Raw genomic sequence first — 21,304 nt, 5'->3', positions numbered from 1 at the left:
CATTCTTCGATTCGGAAACAAGACTTGAGGAACCTTTATCAGCGATGTGAGACTGGATGTCGGTGCTACACTGTCGGTCGATCCGCTGATGTTGTTATTGGAGGTCAGGTTTTCCGAGAGGCTGTTGCTCCGGGGTTTGGTTTCATTGTACTCATCGTTGGTTGTTGGTTCCTGGAATGATACACATAGGTTAGTTTAGTGTTTGGTTTAATTTTCAGTTACACTTGCAGATGAATTCTGTAGAGTGATAAAACAAAGTGATAAGAGTGGCTCCAGAGAGTGAAATCGAAACAAGAATGATGAGCTCCTCAAAAGCCGAATCAAAAATGTTCCGAAGATCATAGCTGATTCGAATTTTGAAATGTAAATTTAACTCGCCATGCTGTAAGCTGGCATTATGATTTTCTTGGACTACCGGTTGGCTTTAAAATAGGGCCGAATAGTTTTCAGAGGGTCATTGTCATACAATATTTATCAGACGCAACAGATGTCAAACTGTCACAAGCCAAGTTGTTTAAAGCCTATTCCATATCATTCATGAGACGTTAGACGAAAGACACACGACATGAAGTATAAGACTTAAGGTACGAGACGTGAGACGGGAAACTTGAGAGGCCTTCGGTTGGCCCTGGAAGTCATGTTAATTTAAGATAATTTTTTATTTTGCTCCATTATTTTTATGAATTTAAAAATATTCTATGAAAATGTATAACTCACAAAAAATTAAGTTAAAACAAAAATATCGCATCTTGATCTGTCATTTGTTTTAGGCATAAACTTCTTGGCTTTGGTTGCACGCCTAATTTGCTTTTTAAGCACAGCTGTTTGTCGGTAAACATATTTAATTAAAGTGAAAACCGAGGCGTTTAATTGTTTTGGCTGTGCCAGTATATCGTGTCCTACCTTAAATACAGTTAACCAAAGCTATCAGAGTTTGGAAAATGTCTACAGCTCTTGATTGAACTGAAAGAAAAGTCTGGAACATTAGCATTGCTTTGGTTCGCCTTGATGGAGATTTTAGCTTTCAACTTCTCTATACCTCCCACATCTTCAAGCCTACTGTGGCATTTTATTAAATACTAGCTGATCCCGTACGAACTTCGTTTTACTTTTAACTTTAAAGCTGATGATTTGTTATTTGGCTGGTAATAGAGACGCATTTTCACGAAACAATTGCTCAAAACTAAACAGAATTTGCAAGCGCCCTATTTGCTTGTCTACCAAACGGTAATTTAAAATAAGAAATTGATAATGCCTAACAACGCAGTTCTTGCAAAAATATCGAAAATATTATGGACGACCGCTTTTAATGATTCTTTGTCAGTATTTTACACATTAAATCAATAACATGTGCAGTAAAACCACAGACTAATAGTAAAACTCCCATGTGCAAATTTTCATTATAATCCGATGTATAATCAAGACAATGGAGCTTATTCTGAGAGTCACGTGACGTGATGTGCAAAATTTCACATCGTTGTGCCGACTCCAGAAACCACTCAAGGCTAGAAGTTTTAGCTCAAATGTCCTGTGTTCGATTTTTAGAGCTCATTCATATTAAAGTTTCTTCACTGAAACATTTCCTGGAGTCAGGATAAAGAAGTTAAATTTTGTGAGTCACGTTACTCGACTCGCAGAATAACCCCCAATATAGCAAAAATATTGAACAGTAATATGGACGACCATTTTTACCGACGCCTGACTCGAGATTTGAAACCTGAAACAATTGAGCGTTCCTCAAAACTTCTATATGGAAATTTTCATCTCAATCTAATGCATAGTTACGTCAATACCGCAAAAACATTGAACAGTTTATATGGACGACCCCATTCGCAGAACTCTGAATTAAAATTTGACTTCTGAAATCGATTACTCGTTCCTTGAAACTCTCACGTACTAAGTTTCCATCTTAATCCAATGTATTTAAGCATTAATATCGCAAAAACAGTGTTAATATGGACAAATCTTTTGACCAACCCTTGACCCTGAATTTGAAACCTGGAATCGATTGATCGTTCCTCAAAATACTCTTATGTAAATTTTCATCAAAATCAAAACTATAATAACGCCAATATCGCAAAAACATTGAACAATTTATATGGACGACCCCTTTGCCGATTCCTTCTATAAAATTTGATAACTGGAATCGATTGCCCGTTCCTTAAAATCCCCGTCTGCAAATTTTCATCTCAATCCAATGCATAATAACGTCCATATCGTAAAACATTAATACCTGGAATCGATTGCTCATTCCTCAAAACACTCATGTGCCAACTTTCATATCAATCCAATGCATAATAACGTCAATATAGTCAAAACACTGAAAAGTTCATATGGACGACCGCTTTTGCCGACCCCTGACGCAAAAATCAATACCTGGAATCAATTCTCCATCTATCAAAACCTCTATGTGCAATTTTTTTTTACAATCCGACGAAAAATAACGACGAAAAATGATCCCAAATATCGCGAAAACAATATTTGTCTTGTATGGACGACCCCCTTTAAAGGGGTCATCCGAAAATCTGAAAATATTTTTCATCATTCCTGGTTCTAATGAGTCTCCATGCCAAATTTCAGCTCTCTAGGTCTTAAGATGGCTGAGCCTATAGTGGACAAACAAACAAACAAACAAACCCACAGAAATTGCTTTATATATACTTATATAGATAGTTCCAATATTGTCGCTTCTTTATCGATCTCATTCAATCGGTTAAGCCAGAACCTGTGTGAATGGATTACACCGACTCCACGTCATTCGTCACAAGCGTGCACGAGTGAGCCAGTCGGTTGGCCGGTAAACAAACGAGCAGGCCGAGTAGTGCGTTTGGTTCCCGCGGCAGCTATTGATCCGGTGGTCCATAAGTGCAATTTCATAGTTCGGAACTGCGGAGAGGTCTGCACATTTGGCGACCGTGGCAGGTAACTGCCCGTAAATTGAACCAAACGAGAATTTGTAATAGAAATCGAACCTTGAAAACGAAAACTATCGTGATCCATGATACACTTTGAATTTATTTTCATCAAACTGGCTTGTAAATCAAACAGTTTATTTATTACCCATCGTGGAAAAAACTGTTGAAAAAAGTAGTTGAAGCAAAAAGCCACGCTGTTGGAAGATTTTCGGTGGCTATCTCGATTGAAGTATAGAAAAACGAAAACATGCCATAGATTATAATTAAATAGTTTTTTTAAATACAATATCGAAACTGGAATTGATTAAATCAGCTTTGTTGGAATTTCATTGAGATGACAACATGAAGTAGAAATAGAACAAAATATTAAGCGAGTCGTAAGAACCGCTTGATTATGTTCACAATTTCAAGCGGGTTGAGAGGACAGCTTGAAACTTAAAGGCGAGTTGAGAGGACAGCCTGAACATATCGATAGAAATTTCAAGCGAGTTAAGAGGACAGCTAGAGGCGAGTTGAGAGGACAATCTGAAAGTATCGATAGAAATTTCAGGCGAGTTGTGAGAACAGCTTGAAATTTGAAGGCGAGTTGAGAGGACTTATGCTTGCGAGTTGGGAGGACTGCAAAGTAAGAACAGCATATTGAGAGAACAGCTGTATTGAAATATAAGGCAAGTTGATAGAACAGCCTGTGAATTGCGAGTTGGAAGGACCGCAAAATAAAACAGCGTATTGAGAGAACAGCTGTATGAGAGGCGAGTGAAGAGGACAGACTATGAATTGCGTGTTGGGAGCATCGCAAATAAAAACCGCTTGTTGAGAGGACAGCTGCATCGAAAATAGCGAGTTGATAGGACTGTATTTGATTTGAATGTAAAAATGTCAGTAAACGTGAAGGTTTTATAATGAAGTGTAGAGACGATAATATGAAACAATGAGATAGTCGAATAATGAGAAGAAGATGGAGATGATGGAGTTGTGAGATGGTTGAAAAATACGAAACTAGAAAGATTGAACAAGGATAAGATGCTTAGGTGGAAAAAATAGAAAGAAGAAATTGTGTGGGAAATATGTGCAGATGAGATGATAACAAGATCAGAGGGTTTAAAAATTAGAAGATTTAAAGATTAAAAGATCCAGACAATAAGTGGTGATAAGAGACACACAACAAGTTTCGAAAATGAAATAATTACTAATAGAAAAGATGAAAAGGGAAAATAAGAGATGAATTGCAGATAAGGGAGCTGAAAATAGAATTATTGAATCAATGAAAAGGATAGAGAAACGAAAAAAAAAACAAAATGAGGAGAAAATTATAAGATGGAAAGATAACAAAATGAGAAAATAGAAGATGAGCTGTTGCGAAAAGGTAAAGATGTTTAGGATAGGGCGAGAAAATTCAGTGCTTGCTCGTCTTCACTCCAATAACTTCACACTCTGTTGAATTCAAATCTTCTATCAACCATATAGCATTTTTATCCACCTTTCTTTTATAACTGCTTTTAGAAGATTTTGGCGTTCTTAAATTTCTTGCGGTCTAAGGGGTTATTGCGCAAAAACTTTAATTTTTAAAATTATATTCCATTCTACAGTTTTGCCGAAAAAGTGCACACATTTCTTAAATGAATTTTTACCTACTTCCAAAAGTTATTTCGAAACCCAGAGCTGGTAGAAAAAAAAATTAGTTGTATACAACCTATTTTCAAATTTTTGGCACCTCAGAAAAATTTGAATTTTGTTACCTTGTGTTATGTGCACCTTTATCTGAGTCAATTTGACAATTCGAAAATATATGAGAACTTATATATAACAGTACTTGTAAGCAATGAATCAAAAATCGACTGTTATCAAATGATAATGACAATATTCCAACTTGAACTTTTCGTGACAAAATTGAATAACACTTTGTCGTTGTCGCACGCTTGAAACGATAAAGACAAATTTCTTTGCCGATGGATCCCGATAATATTTTTTCAGAACATTTGTTTGTTGCTATTGAATAAAAATATGGATAAGCGGTTCCGAAAATACTAACTTAAAGGTATCGGAACATAACTTGCGAGAAAGAAAAACTGTTGGCATCAGCCTGGAGGATATCGCTATAAGAAGCAATTCGGGAACACTGAGTCATAGCCATGGCCAATTTCCATGGCCATAGCCCGGTTCCGGAACGAAAAATGTCAAAGCTATCGGATCAAGACTTGCGGCATATTGATAGAAATCTCTTGGCCTCTTCATGAAGAGAATCGATAGGAGAAGCGTTTCGGGGACACTAGGTCGTGACCATGGCCAATCTGGCCGGTTGCGGAACGAAAAATGTTAAAGTTATCCGATAGAGACTTGCAGCATATTTTTAGAAAGCTCTTGGAATCTTCATGAAGGGAATCGATAGGAGAAGCGATTCGGGGATCCAATAACTTTTACATATTTCATCCCAGAATCGGACAGATTGGTCATGAGTCATGACCACGATTCAGTGTCCCCGAATCGCTTCTCATGAGGAAGCCAAGAGCTTTCTATTAATATGGCGCAAGTCTCGATCCGATAACTTTGACATATTTCGTTCCGGAACCGGCTAGATTGGCAATAGCCTCGACCCAGTGTGTCCGAATCACTTCTCTTATTGATTTCCTTCATGAAGAGTCCAAGAGCTTTCCATTAATATGCCGCAAGTCTCGATCCGATAACTTTGACATATTTTGTCTCGGAACCGGCCAGATTGACCATGGCCACAAGCCCGTGTATCCGAATCGTTCTCCTATTGATTTCTAATATGAAGAGGCCAAGAGCTTCTATCAATATGTCGCATGTCTTGATCCGATAACTTTGACGATTTTCGTTCCGGAACCGGGCAGATTGGCCTCGGTCAGGGCTCAGTGTCCCTGTACAGCTTCTAAATAACATGGGTTCCCTTAATGTTAGGCCAAGTGCTCTTCTCAGATTGGTTGATTTTATCACATAATTTATCATTTTCACGAAATCAGCTAGCTTACCCACGTAGTCGAAGCGGATTGTCCCAAGTTTTAAATTTCAGGACAATTTCAAATAAGGTTGTCATTATCTTCTCAACGACGCGACAATTGTTGATTGCCTATTTCTCGCGCGAGCTTTCTTTACGTCGTATGAAACATATTAAGAATTTACAGAAAAGTGCTGCAAAAGTTATCGAAACAACTTTAAAATTTGTACAGCACATATAGAATATGTTGCCCTGGCTACAAATATTCTAACTGGAAAGAAGTTGCAACTAGTTTATGTCAGGTTTTGCGTTTTTTCGTAATAAAACTGTTTGTTTACGTTATGTTTCATGCGACGTAATGAAAGCTCATGTGAGATTTAATTTTGTCATGCTACACATAAGGAAGAGACAAAAGGTTGTCGCACGGAGAGATAATAAAGACAAAACCACACGCCGACTTTGTCGCTTGTTTTTAGACAATATCAGGGACAATTTGATTCACTGCTTGTAATTAAATCAAATAGATTTCTAACTACAATATTTTTCTTATATATTACGAAACTCCTTAGACGTTTTGAGGAAAAAAATATAATGTTTTCGCCCAACAATCAGTGAAAGCCCAGACAAAAAGACTCTCTAATCAGACCAAGAGTGTCAATTTGACACCCCTCGTTTAAAATTGCTATATCTCTCTTGATTCTCAACCGATTTGTACAAAATTTTTATTTTTGGAAATTTTTTAACGCAACTCAAATACATATTTCTCAGAAAATTTTCAGCTACAACACTTCAGTTTTACGTTATTCAAAGTCTAAGAAAAAAATCCGAAAAAACATGTTTCGGAAAAAAGACTGTTGATCAGCTATGAAACGCTCAAATAAATTCACACGTGTTGCACACAAGAATATATTTTTTAAACTATTTGAGGAAAATTTAGATGAGTGTGACTGACCAAAATTCGTCGCAGTCAGAGCTTAACGCTTTATGACTATGATCACTGTTCTCAGCTTTAATTATGAGACTAGTGTTAAATTGAATTTCATTAAGTTCAGAGTACAAGCCCCTTTAGTTTTTGGCAACCCGCTCAAAAACCAAAATCGAACTGTGCCAAAATCAAGAGGTTTTTTCATCATTGTTATAATTATTAACGTTATTTTTCATCAATTTTTGATAATTCTTAACACATTTTTTTTTCTTTTATGTTTTAGGCACGTTTAGATATTTTGTTTGTTGTGTTTAGAATTTTTGTTTATCATATTTGTTATTTTTCTTGTTTTGCATATTTTTTGCCATTTGTTTTCTTTTGAGTATTATGAAACTATTATGTTTTTATCGGGTCCGAATACGATTTAAAAGTTAAAATAAATATTAAAATAATAAAATTCCACTCACCTGTTTGATAGGAATGAGACTGATCGACGGCGTTATAGAGTTATCGAAGATAATATGCCTTGAGCTTTGTACTAGTGATGGAAGCATGGAGGACGAGTGGGAGCTGGAGGGTGCATTGGAATCGGCCGAGTGCGGCGACGAAGGCGATCCGACCGGAGGTGGCCGCACGATCGCCTGGATATCTAGGGCCGACGAAATCGACGGAGTCGGCGTCCTTCGATCCGAGTTGTTGGCGCTGCTGGATCGTCCGTTCGGGCCATCCCGACTGCAGTTGAGCGCCTCCTCGTTGTTATCGGCCATCGAGATCTCCACGTGGGGGGTAAGGAAGTGCATCGGTGGTGTAACGTTATCGACGGAACGCATCGAGTCGGCGGAATCGTTGAAGGCGGCGGCATTGATGGCGGCGAGGGCCGGAAGCAGGTTGGCCGGGTTCGGTTGATCCAGGGCCAGGAGCAGGGAGGGAGGCGTTCCAGGTCCGGGGTTATCTAAATCAATTCCGTGTCGATTGAAGAAGTGTACCCGGAGGGATTTCATGGTTCCGGCTCGGTAGCTGCACAGGGGACAGGTTTTGACCAGATCGTGTTGTCCGACGTGCTCGTTTTGGAAGTGGGCACGCATCGCAATTTGTCGCTGGAAACCTCGATTGCAGATCGGACAGTGGTAGGGCAGTGTTTTGGTGTGCGTCGTGAAATGTTCGGCCAAGTGATCCTTTCGGAAGAATCGTTTTTGACAGACGCGGCATTCGTACGGTTTGACTCCGGTGTGACGCATCTTGTGCCGCCGCATGTTGGCGCCGTTTGAGAACTTCATATTGCACACATCGCACTCGAACAGCTTCCGGTTTCCGTTGTTGTTGTTATTGTTTGCATGCAGCGGGTTGTTGTTGTTGATTGCACTTGTGTTGTTATTGTTGTTGAGGTTGTTCTTGAGGCTTTCGAGCAGCTGAGCTGCAGCCGAGGCATGATTCGTCGGTTCGGAATTGTCCGAATCGTCTCGGTCCTGCTGCTGTTGGCTTGCTCGAAGCGCCGAAATTGTCGTGGACAGACACGTGGCCAGGGCACTGCTGTCCATGCTGGAGTCGGCGTTGCGCTCGGTATCACAATCCGGTTCGTCCTTGGCCTTCATGATGATACTCGCTGGCGGCTCCATAATCGAGCTCGTCGACGAGGTGGTTGAGGAGCCGCCGCCAAGGGCAATCTTCAGATTCAATCCATGGGAACCAGCCGAGTCCGGTTCACCACTGGACATTACACTCCGGGCGAGTATGGTGGAAATTTTGTCGCTCCTGGGAAACAACGAAGAAAGGTTGTGGCATTCAGATTGGTATCTGGAAGTAGATGAAAGTTGGAGAAAAATTAATTATTTAAAACAAGTTTTATAAGACTTTTAATCATTCAACCTAATGAGTTTTTTTTTGTGCAATCGCTGACGAAAATGTAAACAAGGTACTCGAACACAGTTAAACTAGGAAGTCGAGAGGAAGGATCACTTCTAACTGTATCGCGTTACCCCACACTTGGGGTATCATCTTCGGCCGAATGAAGTGAACTCTCGTAATTTCTCGCGCTCTCATTCATAAACCGAGGCACTGCTTTTTTTTCGGTGGCTCCACTCCATTGCTACCCGTCATGTTATCGCGCCTCAGAGCCCACAGCAACACCAGCCAGCACACACTCGTAACATTTCCAACTCCCATTAAATAAACAGAGCGCGATCGCGCCAACGAGTCATTAAAAAATTGGGACTTATTACGAAGAGCTGGGGCACTCCGAAGCCTGTCTGCTGTGGCTGTTCGGCGCATCACAAAAATCCCCCCTAAAAATTGGGGGACGGCGGCAAGCGCTCCTCTCCACTTTGGGCTGTGCTGAACGACGACGTAATTTTGCCGTTTCCCAAGAGAGTGAGAGTTACGAAAACTGATTCCGCGCACCACGCGCGCCGCCTCAAACCATTCCGCGCGAATGGAGTTGGCCCGGTTGGGTATCATCATCGGCGGCGGCCCCCCCGAGTTGGATCCAACCTGTGCAGCGCGGTGCGGTAGCGAAAAGAAAACAAAATTCAACAACAGCAGAAAAAAAAAAAACTAGCGCGGATCTACCTGCCGTGACGCGTCTCCCTGCTGATGTGTGCGCAACTATACGAAGGTACATATACGCATGGGGCAGTGCGAGCCCCATGCGCGTTACATACACAAACTGTTCCACAAGCCATCACCCAGCAGCAGAGAGTGAAAATGAGGCGGGAAACGAAAGTTTTTATTTTCAACGGCCAGCCATCAGTGGTATGAAATTCCCCCTTGAGAGAGAAAATATAGGTCGGAATGTCCGCCCCATTCGTACCTACCCGGGGAAGAAGGTCCGGTTTCAGATTTTTTTTTCGGATTTTAAACGGAATAAGGGATTTTTATGCACCAAAAGAATAGGTTGCAAAATTTCAATGCTGATCGGAGCATTGCTGAACTATGTGCCGAAAATTTATGAAATGCGGCTCCTGCCAGCTATCGCGGGATAGGGACCTTAGGCTAACGACCTGCTGTTCCCAATTTATTAAATTGTTACGGAATCCGAAAGAAATTACCGTTCTGGGCTTTTGGCGACGACTTTTAGCATGAAAATACGAGCACAAATAGGAACATGGAACGTTCTAACTCTTGCCCAATTTGCTAGAGAAGCTAGCCGACTAAAGCTTGAAATTTTGGGACTGAGCGAAGTCCGTCGGCCTAACACAAAAGAACACAAAACACAGCCCGGGTTAGTTCTGCTTTACTCTGGCATACGAGAAGAACACGCTACTAGATAAGACGAGTTGATATCCTATTAAGTTCGAAAGCCTATGCGGCCCTTATAAGATGGGAACCGATAAACGAAAGAATTGTCGTAGCTAGATGTAGAACACAAGTTAGAAACATTACAATGGTCCAGTGTTATGTGCCAACTGACGTTGTCGATTTGCAGGAGGAAGAGCAGTTTAACAGTCAATTGAACAGCGTGGTTGAGACAATTCCGAATGGTGCCATTCAAATCCACTTAGGCGACTTCAACGCAAAGATTGGCTCCGATAATCAGGACCCTGAGTGCGTCATGGGGCGCCATGGTCTAGGACAGATGAGCGAAAACGGAGAGCGGTGTGTAAAATTATGTAGCAACAACAACATGGTGATTTGTGGATCGCTTCTCCTCCGATACCAGCACACAAAGTCACTCTCGTATCTTCGAGATGGTCGAACAGAAAACCTAATTGACCACATCTGCATCAGCCGAAAATGGAGGAGGAGCCTTCTTGATGTCCGCAACAAATGAAGCGCAGACATTGCATCTGACCATCACCTCGTCCTTGGTGAGATACGAGTGTGAGAGATGGTGAGATGAGAGTCGCGCGTCGCCAATGGAGACATCCGATTACTTTATGACATTTCTCATCGCCTAAGTGGCTCAAAGAATAATGCTAGAATGCCGCTGAAAGACCGAGCAGGTCAGCTGTTGACAGACAGAGTAGATCAGCTCAAACGGCTGAGCATTTCGAAGAACTCTTCCAAGTCAGGAATGGCGCTGGCCAACAAAACCCGCAACTCGGAAGCGCCCTTGCTAGCTGAAATAGAAGCGGCAATGCCGTGGAATTCTTGAACTATGGAGCAACTAAACGACCTTGACCTGGCACACGATATTGATTTGCTAGCCCAAAGACAACAAGACATGCAGAGCAAACTCGACGACCTGACTAAAAGCTCCAAGAAAGCAGGTCTGAAATTCAGTGTCGTATAGACCAAGTCGATGGAATTCCTCTAGTTTCACGATAACTGGGCAACAAGTTGAAAAAGCGTAGTGCTTACAGTAACGCCTGAAGGTGGTACCATCAGGCATCGAGTGCGTGTACGAGTCTTCGAAACATCTGGCGGTCACGCCACATTTATCTACAAACAAAAATCCGGATTTTCCGAACTCAAACGTCATATCCGTACAGCTGTAGGCATCGATGCAGTATCTGTAACAGGTCTGATTGCGACAGTCTTCAATGAGTTATTGTGCGTATAAAGCTTTAACATCGTTCGATCTACTTGTTCTTGGTCTAGGTCCAATAGCGAAACTCTTTGTATTGTATCTCAGAATTATTGAATGAGACAAACAAACGGTTTCAAATCAGGCCTGATTTTGCCTGATTTTTGCGAATGTGATGAAAAATGGGTACTAAGGAACTGAATTAGGTACCATTGCTGAAGTTTAAAAGTGAAAATGTGGCAGAATCAAAGCAATCGAAAGATTCCCTTTAATTCTTATTTAAAAAAGGAAATCTTTCGACTGCTTTGATTCCGTAGAAATATTCAACCAAGTAGGCTCACAACACATATTAGAGTGAAAATGTGGAGCGATGATCAAAAAAAAGGTCATCACTTTGAGCGAAATTTTCGTTATTCGTAGCCTGATTTTGCCTGATTTTTATTTCACCAGTTCCCTGATTTTTTAAAATAAATGTTGGCAACCCTGCTTACCACCTTATTTCGAGAGATGTAGCCTTCTATCACTGACGTTAACACGTTTGTCGCCAAGGGACCCATATTCGTGTGACGGTTGTATTTTCTGGGAGGCCCCGTGACATAAAAAACGTGTGACGCTCTCTTACTCGAGATAGCCGCTCAGTTTCGCCATCATGCGTTCTGAATCTTGAAGTTTTCTCTCTATACTTTCACGCCCCGAGAATTTCTTTGGGCTTGATAAGTAAAACTACCATCATTTGTTTGTTTTATTTGCCGGGCCCAAAGAAATTCTCGGAGCGAGGAAACAAATAGGGAGAACTTCAAGATTTACAACGTATGGCTTAACAGAGCGGCTAACTTGCGTAAGAGAGCGTCACACGTTTTTTATGTGACGGGGCCTCCCAGGAAATATACCCGTCACACAAATATGGGTCCCATTACGACAAACGTGTTAAGCCAAAGGAGGACGTACTTGCAACGTATTTTCGCAAACGACATCTTGGGGACCATTTAAATTTGACGTAACGCTTTTAAAGGGGGGGGGGGGGGTAGGGGTTATAGCAGTTTGTTACGCTTTGTGGATTTAGCTTAGAAATTTTGAGACGAATGTGTTACGTAGGGGGAGGGGGGGGGGGGCGTGTTGAAAATGCTCGAAAATTGCGTCACGTAATATTTGAACGGCCCCTCACAAATGTTATTGATTGCCCGTGATTGCTGTATTCTCTCAATCTGCACGCTCCAACTCGACAACTGCGCAAGCAAAATTTTCTCTGGCTACCAAGAAGCAGAACGAGTTTCGGTTTAAAATCATCCACTACATCATAGCTATAGGTGGCCAACATTTTCAACAGGCGGGCCAAATTTCAGAAATAATATTGGCTGGCGGGCCAAAAAAAAAACAAATGGTTCTGGAGTATAAAAAAAAAATATTTTTAAAAACACTGTAAAAACATTTGCCTCCGGATTTGCCCGGATAATTAATTCAAAATTTGGAAAAAGTCCGGTCTAACTCGAGCATCGAGAATTTTTGAGCAAATTTTATAAAAATAATCATGAAAGGTTTTATGGAAGCCTAAAATAAGATTTAAAATTGCTAATAACTTTGATTGGACATTTTTTCAGGTTTTTTTTTTGCTATTGATTTCCTATAGATATTGCCTTAAGTTTTGGTCGACTATTTTGAATTCAAAACCCCGGATTTTGCCAGGTTATTAGATGAAAATAGTTCGGATTTTTCCGGCCCGGATACGCGCTGAAAAAAAATCTGGTAACCTTAGTATAGATTCATCTTAATAAGTCGTTTTTGTTACTTGCATATTTTAACAAAATTTTGCTCCATTTAAAAAATAGTATAAATATTACGCAATACGAAATCAATAATACCTCTCAACTTTTGTATGTATGTACGTCAATCTTTTCAAGGCATTTAAAATCTCTTCGGTTTTTTCATCCCAGAAATGTTTAATGGGTGACTACATACAATGGACATAAAGTCAAATTTATGGTCAACAAATATAAAAAAATGACCGCCGATTTTCCACAGTTTCCAACTATACCGTTTTTCTAAGAAAAAATTGATAGACAAATAATAAAAAAAACCACAGAATGGAAGTGCTTAAAAAAATAGCGTTCATAAGCTTTCAAAAGAATAATTTTTCCATCCAACTATAGTTATATCATAAAAAATATTGATTTTTCAAAGTATGGACCTCAACAACTCAATCCAACTCTTTCCAAAATTTTCAATATCTCGATTTGACAAGAAAAGCCTTCTATCAACAGGATGAATACGAATTTGAGTCTTTTTTTTTAACAATTGCACCTTTTTCAAGTCAAAATTTTGCTGATAAAAAGTCGCTCTTCTGAGAGATTTGTCTGTACCAAACCGGTTCTAGTTGAAATTTACTACCCAACTGTAAATTCTGTCTAGTTTTTCATTTTTGATGTTCATAAATATAGAGCACGCTGCCAATTAAAATATATTTGGATTTGATGTGATTTTCATAAATACTCCTTTTTTCTGTTAATGCTTAGCAAAAATTAACAAATTTGAAAAATTTACTGCGCAAGCTTTCGATGTTTTACATTAAATTTTGAAGGATGAACGAAGTTGTTGAAATAGAATTTAAGTTACAAATGATTGAAGCCGTTGTAAAAGAAATAAACATTATACATGTTGATATGATTGAGTAATTTTTTTACGATGTTTAAACGATTTTGATACGAACTTACTATCTTTCTGGGGCTATCCAAACTCTTCAATATTCAAACTAGAATCCGCTTGAATACTCTTCAATCCTAAACTCAATAGAGATACTTTGAAAATTGTGTGGTGGAATTAAGAGATAATGTTTCGAATACCGTACAATTTTGAGAATTGAAAAATTGTTATTGTTATTGTTTTTTTATTCAGTGAAGGGAACCTTTTTTGTAAAATTATATAAGACCCTCAGAGCCAAAAGGGGAATAAGTAAAAAAATGATCGATTTCAAGTAAATTATGCCAAACAATTCACCATGTTTCAAATCATATTTGTTGAGTTTTTCAAATTTCCAATATTATATTCTCATTTTTTTACGTCCGAAAAAAAATGAAAATGTTCGAAAAATGTGTGGAAAATGGCCAAACACAACAGTTTAAAAGCGAAATTGTTTTTATACACTTTTACCCCCTTGATTTATATCAATTCAAAGAGATTTTCTTTTGAATTTAGTGAGTGTAGATTGAGATATATTTATCCAAATGACATATGAAGAAAAACAATTCAATTCTTAGAATATGGTTTTGCCAAAAAGAGCTTCGCGGGCCACAAAAGGGCCTTCGTTTGACCACCCATGCACTACATCGATGCTGTCATGCTTTCAACGAGTTTTTCAACCTTTTCGACTTTAACGTATCAAATCCGATGTTTAAACGATTAATCAATCCGTGATTTAACTTAATTATAAAATACCTCATTCAACGTTACTTAGGTTAATTTTTAATTTTAAGATTTTAAGTCTGTATGACTTCACGATTAAAGACTCAAAAAAAATAATAATAATAACTTTAAAGGAGTATAAAAACATTCTAGTTTTACAGCACTTAAGAACAATTGAAATAACAATAAAAGTTTTAATGGAATCTTTATAGAGGGTTTATTCAGTCTTTGAGGAACATTTACGTAAAATTCATTTGAAAATACTTTAGACAATATCGAATACTTTGAACTTTAAATTATGCAATTGTAATTGCATACTCAATCAAAGTGTTTGAGGAACCATTAAACTGCTAAAATGTTAAAATATAAAAAAAGATGAAATGGGAAACGATTCCTTTTAATATCTGGTAATCGAAAACACTTATTGCTATCAGCTCGCCAAAAGTACTTTGGGCACTACCCGAAATTTACAAATAAGCACATAATTAAGACAACACCGAGTGAGTGCGTTTTCAATCGGCTGACTCATTACCATTGATTCGATACGTCCCTCCAACAAAAAAAAAAGAAAATAAAAGATAGCAATCGAAAACGAAACTAGCCGCATAGGTAAAACGGCGAAGCGATTAAAAATAATTTGCAAAACCCCAAGACGCCGCCGCCCAGCCGAAAGGAAAAACAACAATAATCAATGCTGCTGCCTATGATGCTGCAATCGGACGAAGATAGCCTCCTCCCCCCGAATTTCGGTCCCAAATCCCAAACCCAAAACCGACCATCTTTCGACCATCCCCATGGCCATACAGATATATTTTTGGGAGGCAGTTGTAAATAAAATTTAAAACCAAAAAAAAAGCAAAAAAAAACGACCAAAAAAGAAGCAACACGCAACAGGGCATCGGAGGAAACCACGATTGGACGACCCCTCTTTTTCCCTCCTGCAGCCGCTATTGCTCTTAACCATCTTGCTCTCCCGTTGCTTTAGCACCCGAGAGAAGGAAAAAAAGGTGAATCGGCTACGCTGTGCGATGCGGTGTGATGTGGGTCGAAAGTTTTTTTTTTGCTTTATTTTTGGGAGAGGAAGCGGGGGAACGATTTCTCTGACCTAATTATTGTGAGTCTCGTTTTTGGTTAATTTCGGCGAATCGAAACCGACCGACCGACCAACTAGTGAGAGTTTGATGGTTGAGGATGAGATGGGATTTGGGAAGCGTTCCCCAATTTTGGTCACTATATCGATCAAGCGCGTGAGCGACCTGAAACAATAGAATGCGAAAGCTTCTTTCTCTCCGAGTCTTTACGAAGGGAGAATTTTCAAAGTGATTCTTTTCTCTTAACTGAAAGATTGATTGCTCAGATTTTAGAACCAGAAATCAGATTAAGAATTCAGAATAAGCATTAATATTCCAGAAATTTCAGGTCGGACAAAAGACCGAAGATCATAGTTCAACACTGAAACTTTTCGGAGTCAATAAATCAAAACCATTTTTCAATTTTTAATCGAAAGAGAAAAAAACTAGGGTGCAAAACAGCATCCCACATCAATCTGGAGCCGTGCAAAATTATTAAAGGCCAATATTTCTCAAAGCATGGAAATGATTTTTTTCTAGATCACTGCTTGCATTGTGGTTTTAGGTTAGAGGAAAAAACCTTGGTAAACGCTAACGAAAGCGAAATGGAGGCAATCCCAATTAGCCAATATGAGGTGATGGTACCAATGTCTAACCCATTTTTAGTGGAGACTTCGGAAAAAAAAGTATTATTGAACAATATTTCACCACATACCCCATGTTGAGTCTTACAAAAAAAACGCAGGGATCCGGGAAAGTTTTTTCCTGGGGATCTCAAAAATGGTGCTGAGCCACGATCATCAACATTGGCAGATGTTGAAAGGCCTTTTGAAAACAAGCAAAAAATAAAAACAGATTAAATATGATGCTAAAAACCAGCCTCTCGTGTGGCGGATTTGGCCTTTTTTCTAGCTGCTCCATGCCGGATTAGCCCTAGAGGTCGGACGGAACTATTAGAAAGGTTAAACCCCCTGTTTCTAAAGATAAACCGCGAGGGTTGATGGCTAATGAAGACCCAGGTAAAAAGGTGCTAACTTTGGGGGTTTCGATCGTTCGTTGTTGGAAAGTTTGCAAAAATCAAATGATGTTCGGGAGAAATTTGACTCCAAGCGATACGAAAAGGAAATGTGGTTATGTTTAGGGGTATCCTCTTTTTTTTATCTGAGTTGCATTTGAGGTTTTGGATGATGCAGCTGCAGGATAAAATTTAATACAAGAGGTAATTCATTGTGAAAACATTTATAAATAACTTGCGAATATTAAGAATCAAAGCCTACTTTGATCGTTTGGTCATAATGGCCTTATTCCTAATCAGCAATTGATTAATGTATCTCAACTACGCTAATTCTATGGCATAAATTCGTTGGAAAGTGTACCAAAGTACCAAAGATGATATGATTGGAAAAGCACTGCTGGCAAAAAGACTCGAGCTCCCCAGCTAAATGATGCATTATCACTACATTCAAGGGAAACTGGCAACGATGAGTTCCGTCAGCCGGTGGCGTTCTGGTAAAATGATAGGAAATTTCATTGACGAAGGTATATCAATCGCAGCTTGAAGACGACTGTCAACCCGGAGCATTCCCTTTCAGTCTACGATTGGAGAAAGTTTGTAGATAGAGCTGGAACGATCCAAACAAGGTGTGGTTGGTGACGGCCAGGCTTCTTCCGACTGCTGCAAGAACTGTGGTCCTTGAAACCAGGTGCTGCTTAATTCGAGCTGAGGGCCCTTACCCCATTTGGTGGCTAAATCGGCTGGATTCCGGTCACTGGGCCCCCATCGCCATTCTGCTGGGTTAGTGTCGGTAAGAATGTGTCCAATACGCAGAGCTACGTACTTTTGGTAGCGTCGGTCTTCCGAGTTAAGCCAGGCTAGAACTGTTCGTGAGTCAGACCAGAAAATCCTATTCGTAATGCATATTTGGTGGTTTTCAGCAACGAAATTTGCGAGATTGACTCAGAACAAAACGGCTTGTAGTTCCATCCTGGGTATTGATGTTGGTTTCAATGGGGCGACCTTTGTTTTTGCTGCTACGAGGACTACAGATGCCATGCCATTCGAGTTGGTAGTTCTGAAATACGCCGTTGCTGCGTAGGCATCTTCGCTAGCGTCGACAAAGATGTGCAGTTCAAGTCGGCGATACAGGGCTGCACTAGCGGTGGAGAAGTAATAACGAGGAAACTGTAGTTTTTGGATGTTCGGGAAAAGAGCGGTCCATTGCTGGTCCATTGGTCCATCGGTGGAAAATATTGTCTTCTATCCGCTCGTCCCACTGAATACCCGATCGCAAAATTTTTTGGAGGATGATTTTCCCTTGAACCGTGTAAATAGACAGCAAGCCAAGAGGATCAAAAAGGCTCATGAGACACCTCAAAACTTGTCGTTTCGTTGGAGCGGAAGGAGACGACATCGCTGCCTTAAGTTCTGCTGGTAACTCGGTATGGAATCCAAGAACGTTTTCTCGCGGTCGCCAAAGCAATCCCAAAACGCGTTCGATCTTGTCGATCTCAATGCTAAGTAATTTGGTCTTTATCGATGCGGTTTGTCCTAGTTTCTCCAATATCTGTGGCTGGTTGGAGCGCCATTCGTGGAGTTGAAACTCAGCACGAGAGTGAATCGTTTGGACTTGGAGAGCTACTTGTTCGGCTTCTTCAAGCTGCTCAAAGCTGTCGTAGTAATCGTCCACGCATAATTCCGTACACTGCTCTCGGAAATTGATCAACGAAGTCCGCAGCGTTCCGATTCTTCACGTATTGTGCAGAGGCAGGTGAGTATGTGGATCCGAAGGTTGCGACGTCCATGACTTGGTGGTACATATCTTTAATGTCGGCTGAAATAGCTACCTGGAACTGGCGGAACCGGAACAGTACTGAGGGAAGAGAGGTTAGTTGATCTGGACCCTTCAGAAGCATGGAGTTCAGCGACACACTGCATACTTTGCCGCAGCATCCCAAATCAGCCGAACTTTGCCTGGCTTTCTCGGGTTTGTTACAGCTCCCAGTGGCAAGTACCACAGGCGTCGAGGATCTCCAGTGGCTAATTCCTGCTCCGTGGCACGATGCGCGTAGCCCTTTGTTAAGTAACCGTCGATCTGCTTAACAAGATTTTCTCTAAGTTCTGGATCTCGCTGCATCCGACGCGCAAGACAGGCCGATCGCTTTTCTGCCATTGAGTAGTTTTCTGGCATCTCGAAGTGGTCGAATCTCCAAAGCAGCCCCGTCTCGTACCTGTTTTCAATGCGCTTTGTTGTTGCCTCGAGAATCTTAAGAGCTCTCTGTTCTTCCCTTGGGATCAACTCGATACTTGGCTTTGGTGAGATGTTTTCTGTGCTGAAGAAATCTTTGACCAAGGAGTGGAGAGAATCATCACCGGAACATTTGCACTGGTGGATGTTGAGTGTTGAAATTTTCTGACTTTCCGACGATCCACCAAACAAGCACAATCCTAACCTCGTCTTCACTGCAACCGGTTGTTTGGTTCGTCCTTCACGAAGTTTCAAAGGAGCGATGAGATGCGGTTGTCGATGCCAATGAGAAGCTTCGGAATTGCCATTGTATAGCTCTTGATTGGGCCCCATAGCCCCCGTAGATGAGGACAATCTGCTGCGATTCGTTCAAAATCCAGGTTTTGTTGAGAAAGAGAAAGATGCCTGACTGAGCGCGCATTACGTAGTTGCAGGGGCTTGCCTTGACCCGATGAAATACTGAGCTGCACAACCTCCGAGTTCTTCTCGACACGAGACACATTTCCCGTCCATGTCAAGCTAAGCGGCTGCTTTACACCCTCGATGTTCAGCTGCTCCAACAGGCTCTTTTCGACCATAGTGAGCGATGATCCATCGTCCAAAAAGGCGTAGGTGTTAACTACAGCGTCGTTGCCATACAGGGTGACTGGAACGATTTTGAATAGCGAAGAGTGTGATGAACTACGGTGGCTATGATTCTCCATGGACACAACAGGGCTGGCGTTTGAAGAGGAATGCGCAGGAGGATTGTGAAGAAGCGGATGATGACGACTGTTGCAACCATCGACCCCACAGCAACCGGGAACGCGGCATGGCCTTCGACACCGTGAGTGTTAAGACAGTTACGGCACAATCCTTGGTTCTGCACGAAGCGCCAGCGGCCTTCGACGTCGAATCTCTGGAACAGCACACAATCATTCAGTCGATGTTGTTCTCTACCACAGGCTAGACACAATTTTCTCAGTTCCTCAGGCACTCGTACTTGTGATTCCGTATGAGCGTTAACATTTCCTCGCTTCGTTTTCCACTTATCTTCACTATAGAGTTCACTACTACCATTATATAAAGTTACCCGACTCGCGAAACGGGCTAGACGAGAAATTAATTCATTAAAATCTCCCAAATTTTCGTCTGAAAGATTTTCAATGAATTCAGCCCATTGAAGTTGATAACATGTTGGAAGTTTGTTGACAAGATGGCTGAGGAGTGTGGGGTTGTTGAGGTGAGAGGTTTGACCAGCTGCTTCCATAAAATCACACAAACTCTGTACTACCATACCGAATTCAATCAACGTATCTAGTTTGTCGGCTTTTGGGGAGGGAACAAAGCGCACCTTCTCGAGGAGCATATTGATAAGCAGCTCAGGGCGACCGAAAGTAGATTTAGGAGTTCTAATTATGTAATGAACTGCTTGGGGAAGGTGTAAACGGCTGCGCATACAATTTAAAGCAGCGCCTTTCAAGCAACGTTGGAGTCGGAATAAGTTCTCAGTAGGGCTATATCCACAAGCATTCTTAGAGCTTGTAAAAAAGGTTATAAAAGCTGGCCAATCAGCTGGATCACCCGAAAAGTTGGACAAATCTCGGGACATAACTTGGCGGGCTGCCATTTTAGAGGGCGTTGGTGTATATATGGGCAGTAGGGTGTCCCAAAATTGCATAACTTCTGGGAATCTGGGGGCTCACCCTCCAAATGGTAGATTAGGATGTGCCGAGCAAACTTTTGTATGGGGCCGACTAAAAAAAATCATGTTTAGAGGTTCCGCAAGCGCGATCTTTAAAAAAAGTCCACTTTCAAAAGATCTGATTTTAAATAAATTCTGGCTCCAAAAATTTTCATAAAATTTATATATTTTATATTTTTTTAATTTTGTTTGAGATAAAAACTATACGTAAAAATACAAAATGAACCAAATTTGTATCAAAATGTAAAACTAGCAAGCTATTTTCAAGGAAAAAAAATTTTTTGGTCCAAAAATTTTGAATTCAACTGACCAAAATGTGTACTAAGCGTAGAATATTTTTGATACCAATGCCATCAAAAGATGCGGATTTTTGTGCACTTGAACTTTGCTGAACAAAACATGTGGTTTGTATAAACGTGTGAACAGCTATTCACGATTTAATGCTTAACAAAAATAACAATTTAGGATATTTTTTATTTAATTTATCAAATTTGTCTTAATAAATACCTACTTTAAAATCAAAATACTTGCAAAAAAAGACTTTGATGGTTTAAAGGAGTCATCAGAAGGCCATATGCCGAATTTGAGCAGAATCGGACAACAGGAAGGGGTTGCACTGAATCTCAAGTGTGAAAGGGATTCTGAGACATA

General features: G+C 40.5%; 1 protein-coding gene across 3 annotated transcripts in view; it reads right to left on the bottom strand.

Moving 5' to 3' along the window:
* The window catches only part of LOC129744042 (ikaros family zinc finger protein), a 218,446-nt gene that overhangs the window by 9,918 nt on the left and 187,224 nt on the right, over nucleotides 1-21,304 (bottom strand). For all 3 annotated transcript variants that reach the window (XM_055736370.1, XM_055736371.1, XM_055736369.1), the window contains 2 exons: nucleotides 7,264-8,590; nucleotides 34-171 (listed from right to left, as the gene is read on the bottom strand). In XM_055736370.1, the coding sequence (XP_055592345.1) occupies nucleotides 34-171; nucleotides 7,264-8,590 (1,465 nt within the window). The remainder of the gene's footprint in view (nucleotides 1-33; nucleotides 172-7,263; nucleotides 8,591-21,304) is intronic.

This window comes from Uranotaenia lowii, chromosome 2 (genome assembly GCF_029784155.1).
Source record: "Uranotaenia lowii strain MFRU-FL chromosome 2, ASM2978415v1, whole genome shotgun sequence".
Taxonomy (NCBI): Eukaryota; Metazoa; Arthropoda; class Insecta; order Diptera; family Culicidae; genus Uranotaenia; species Uranotaenia lowii.
This window is presented reverse-complemented; position numbering and strand designations above follow the sequence as displayed.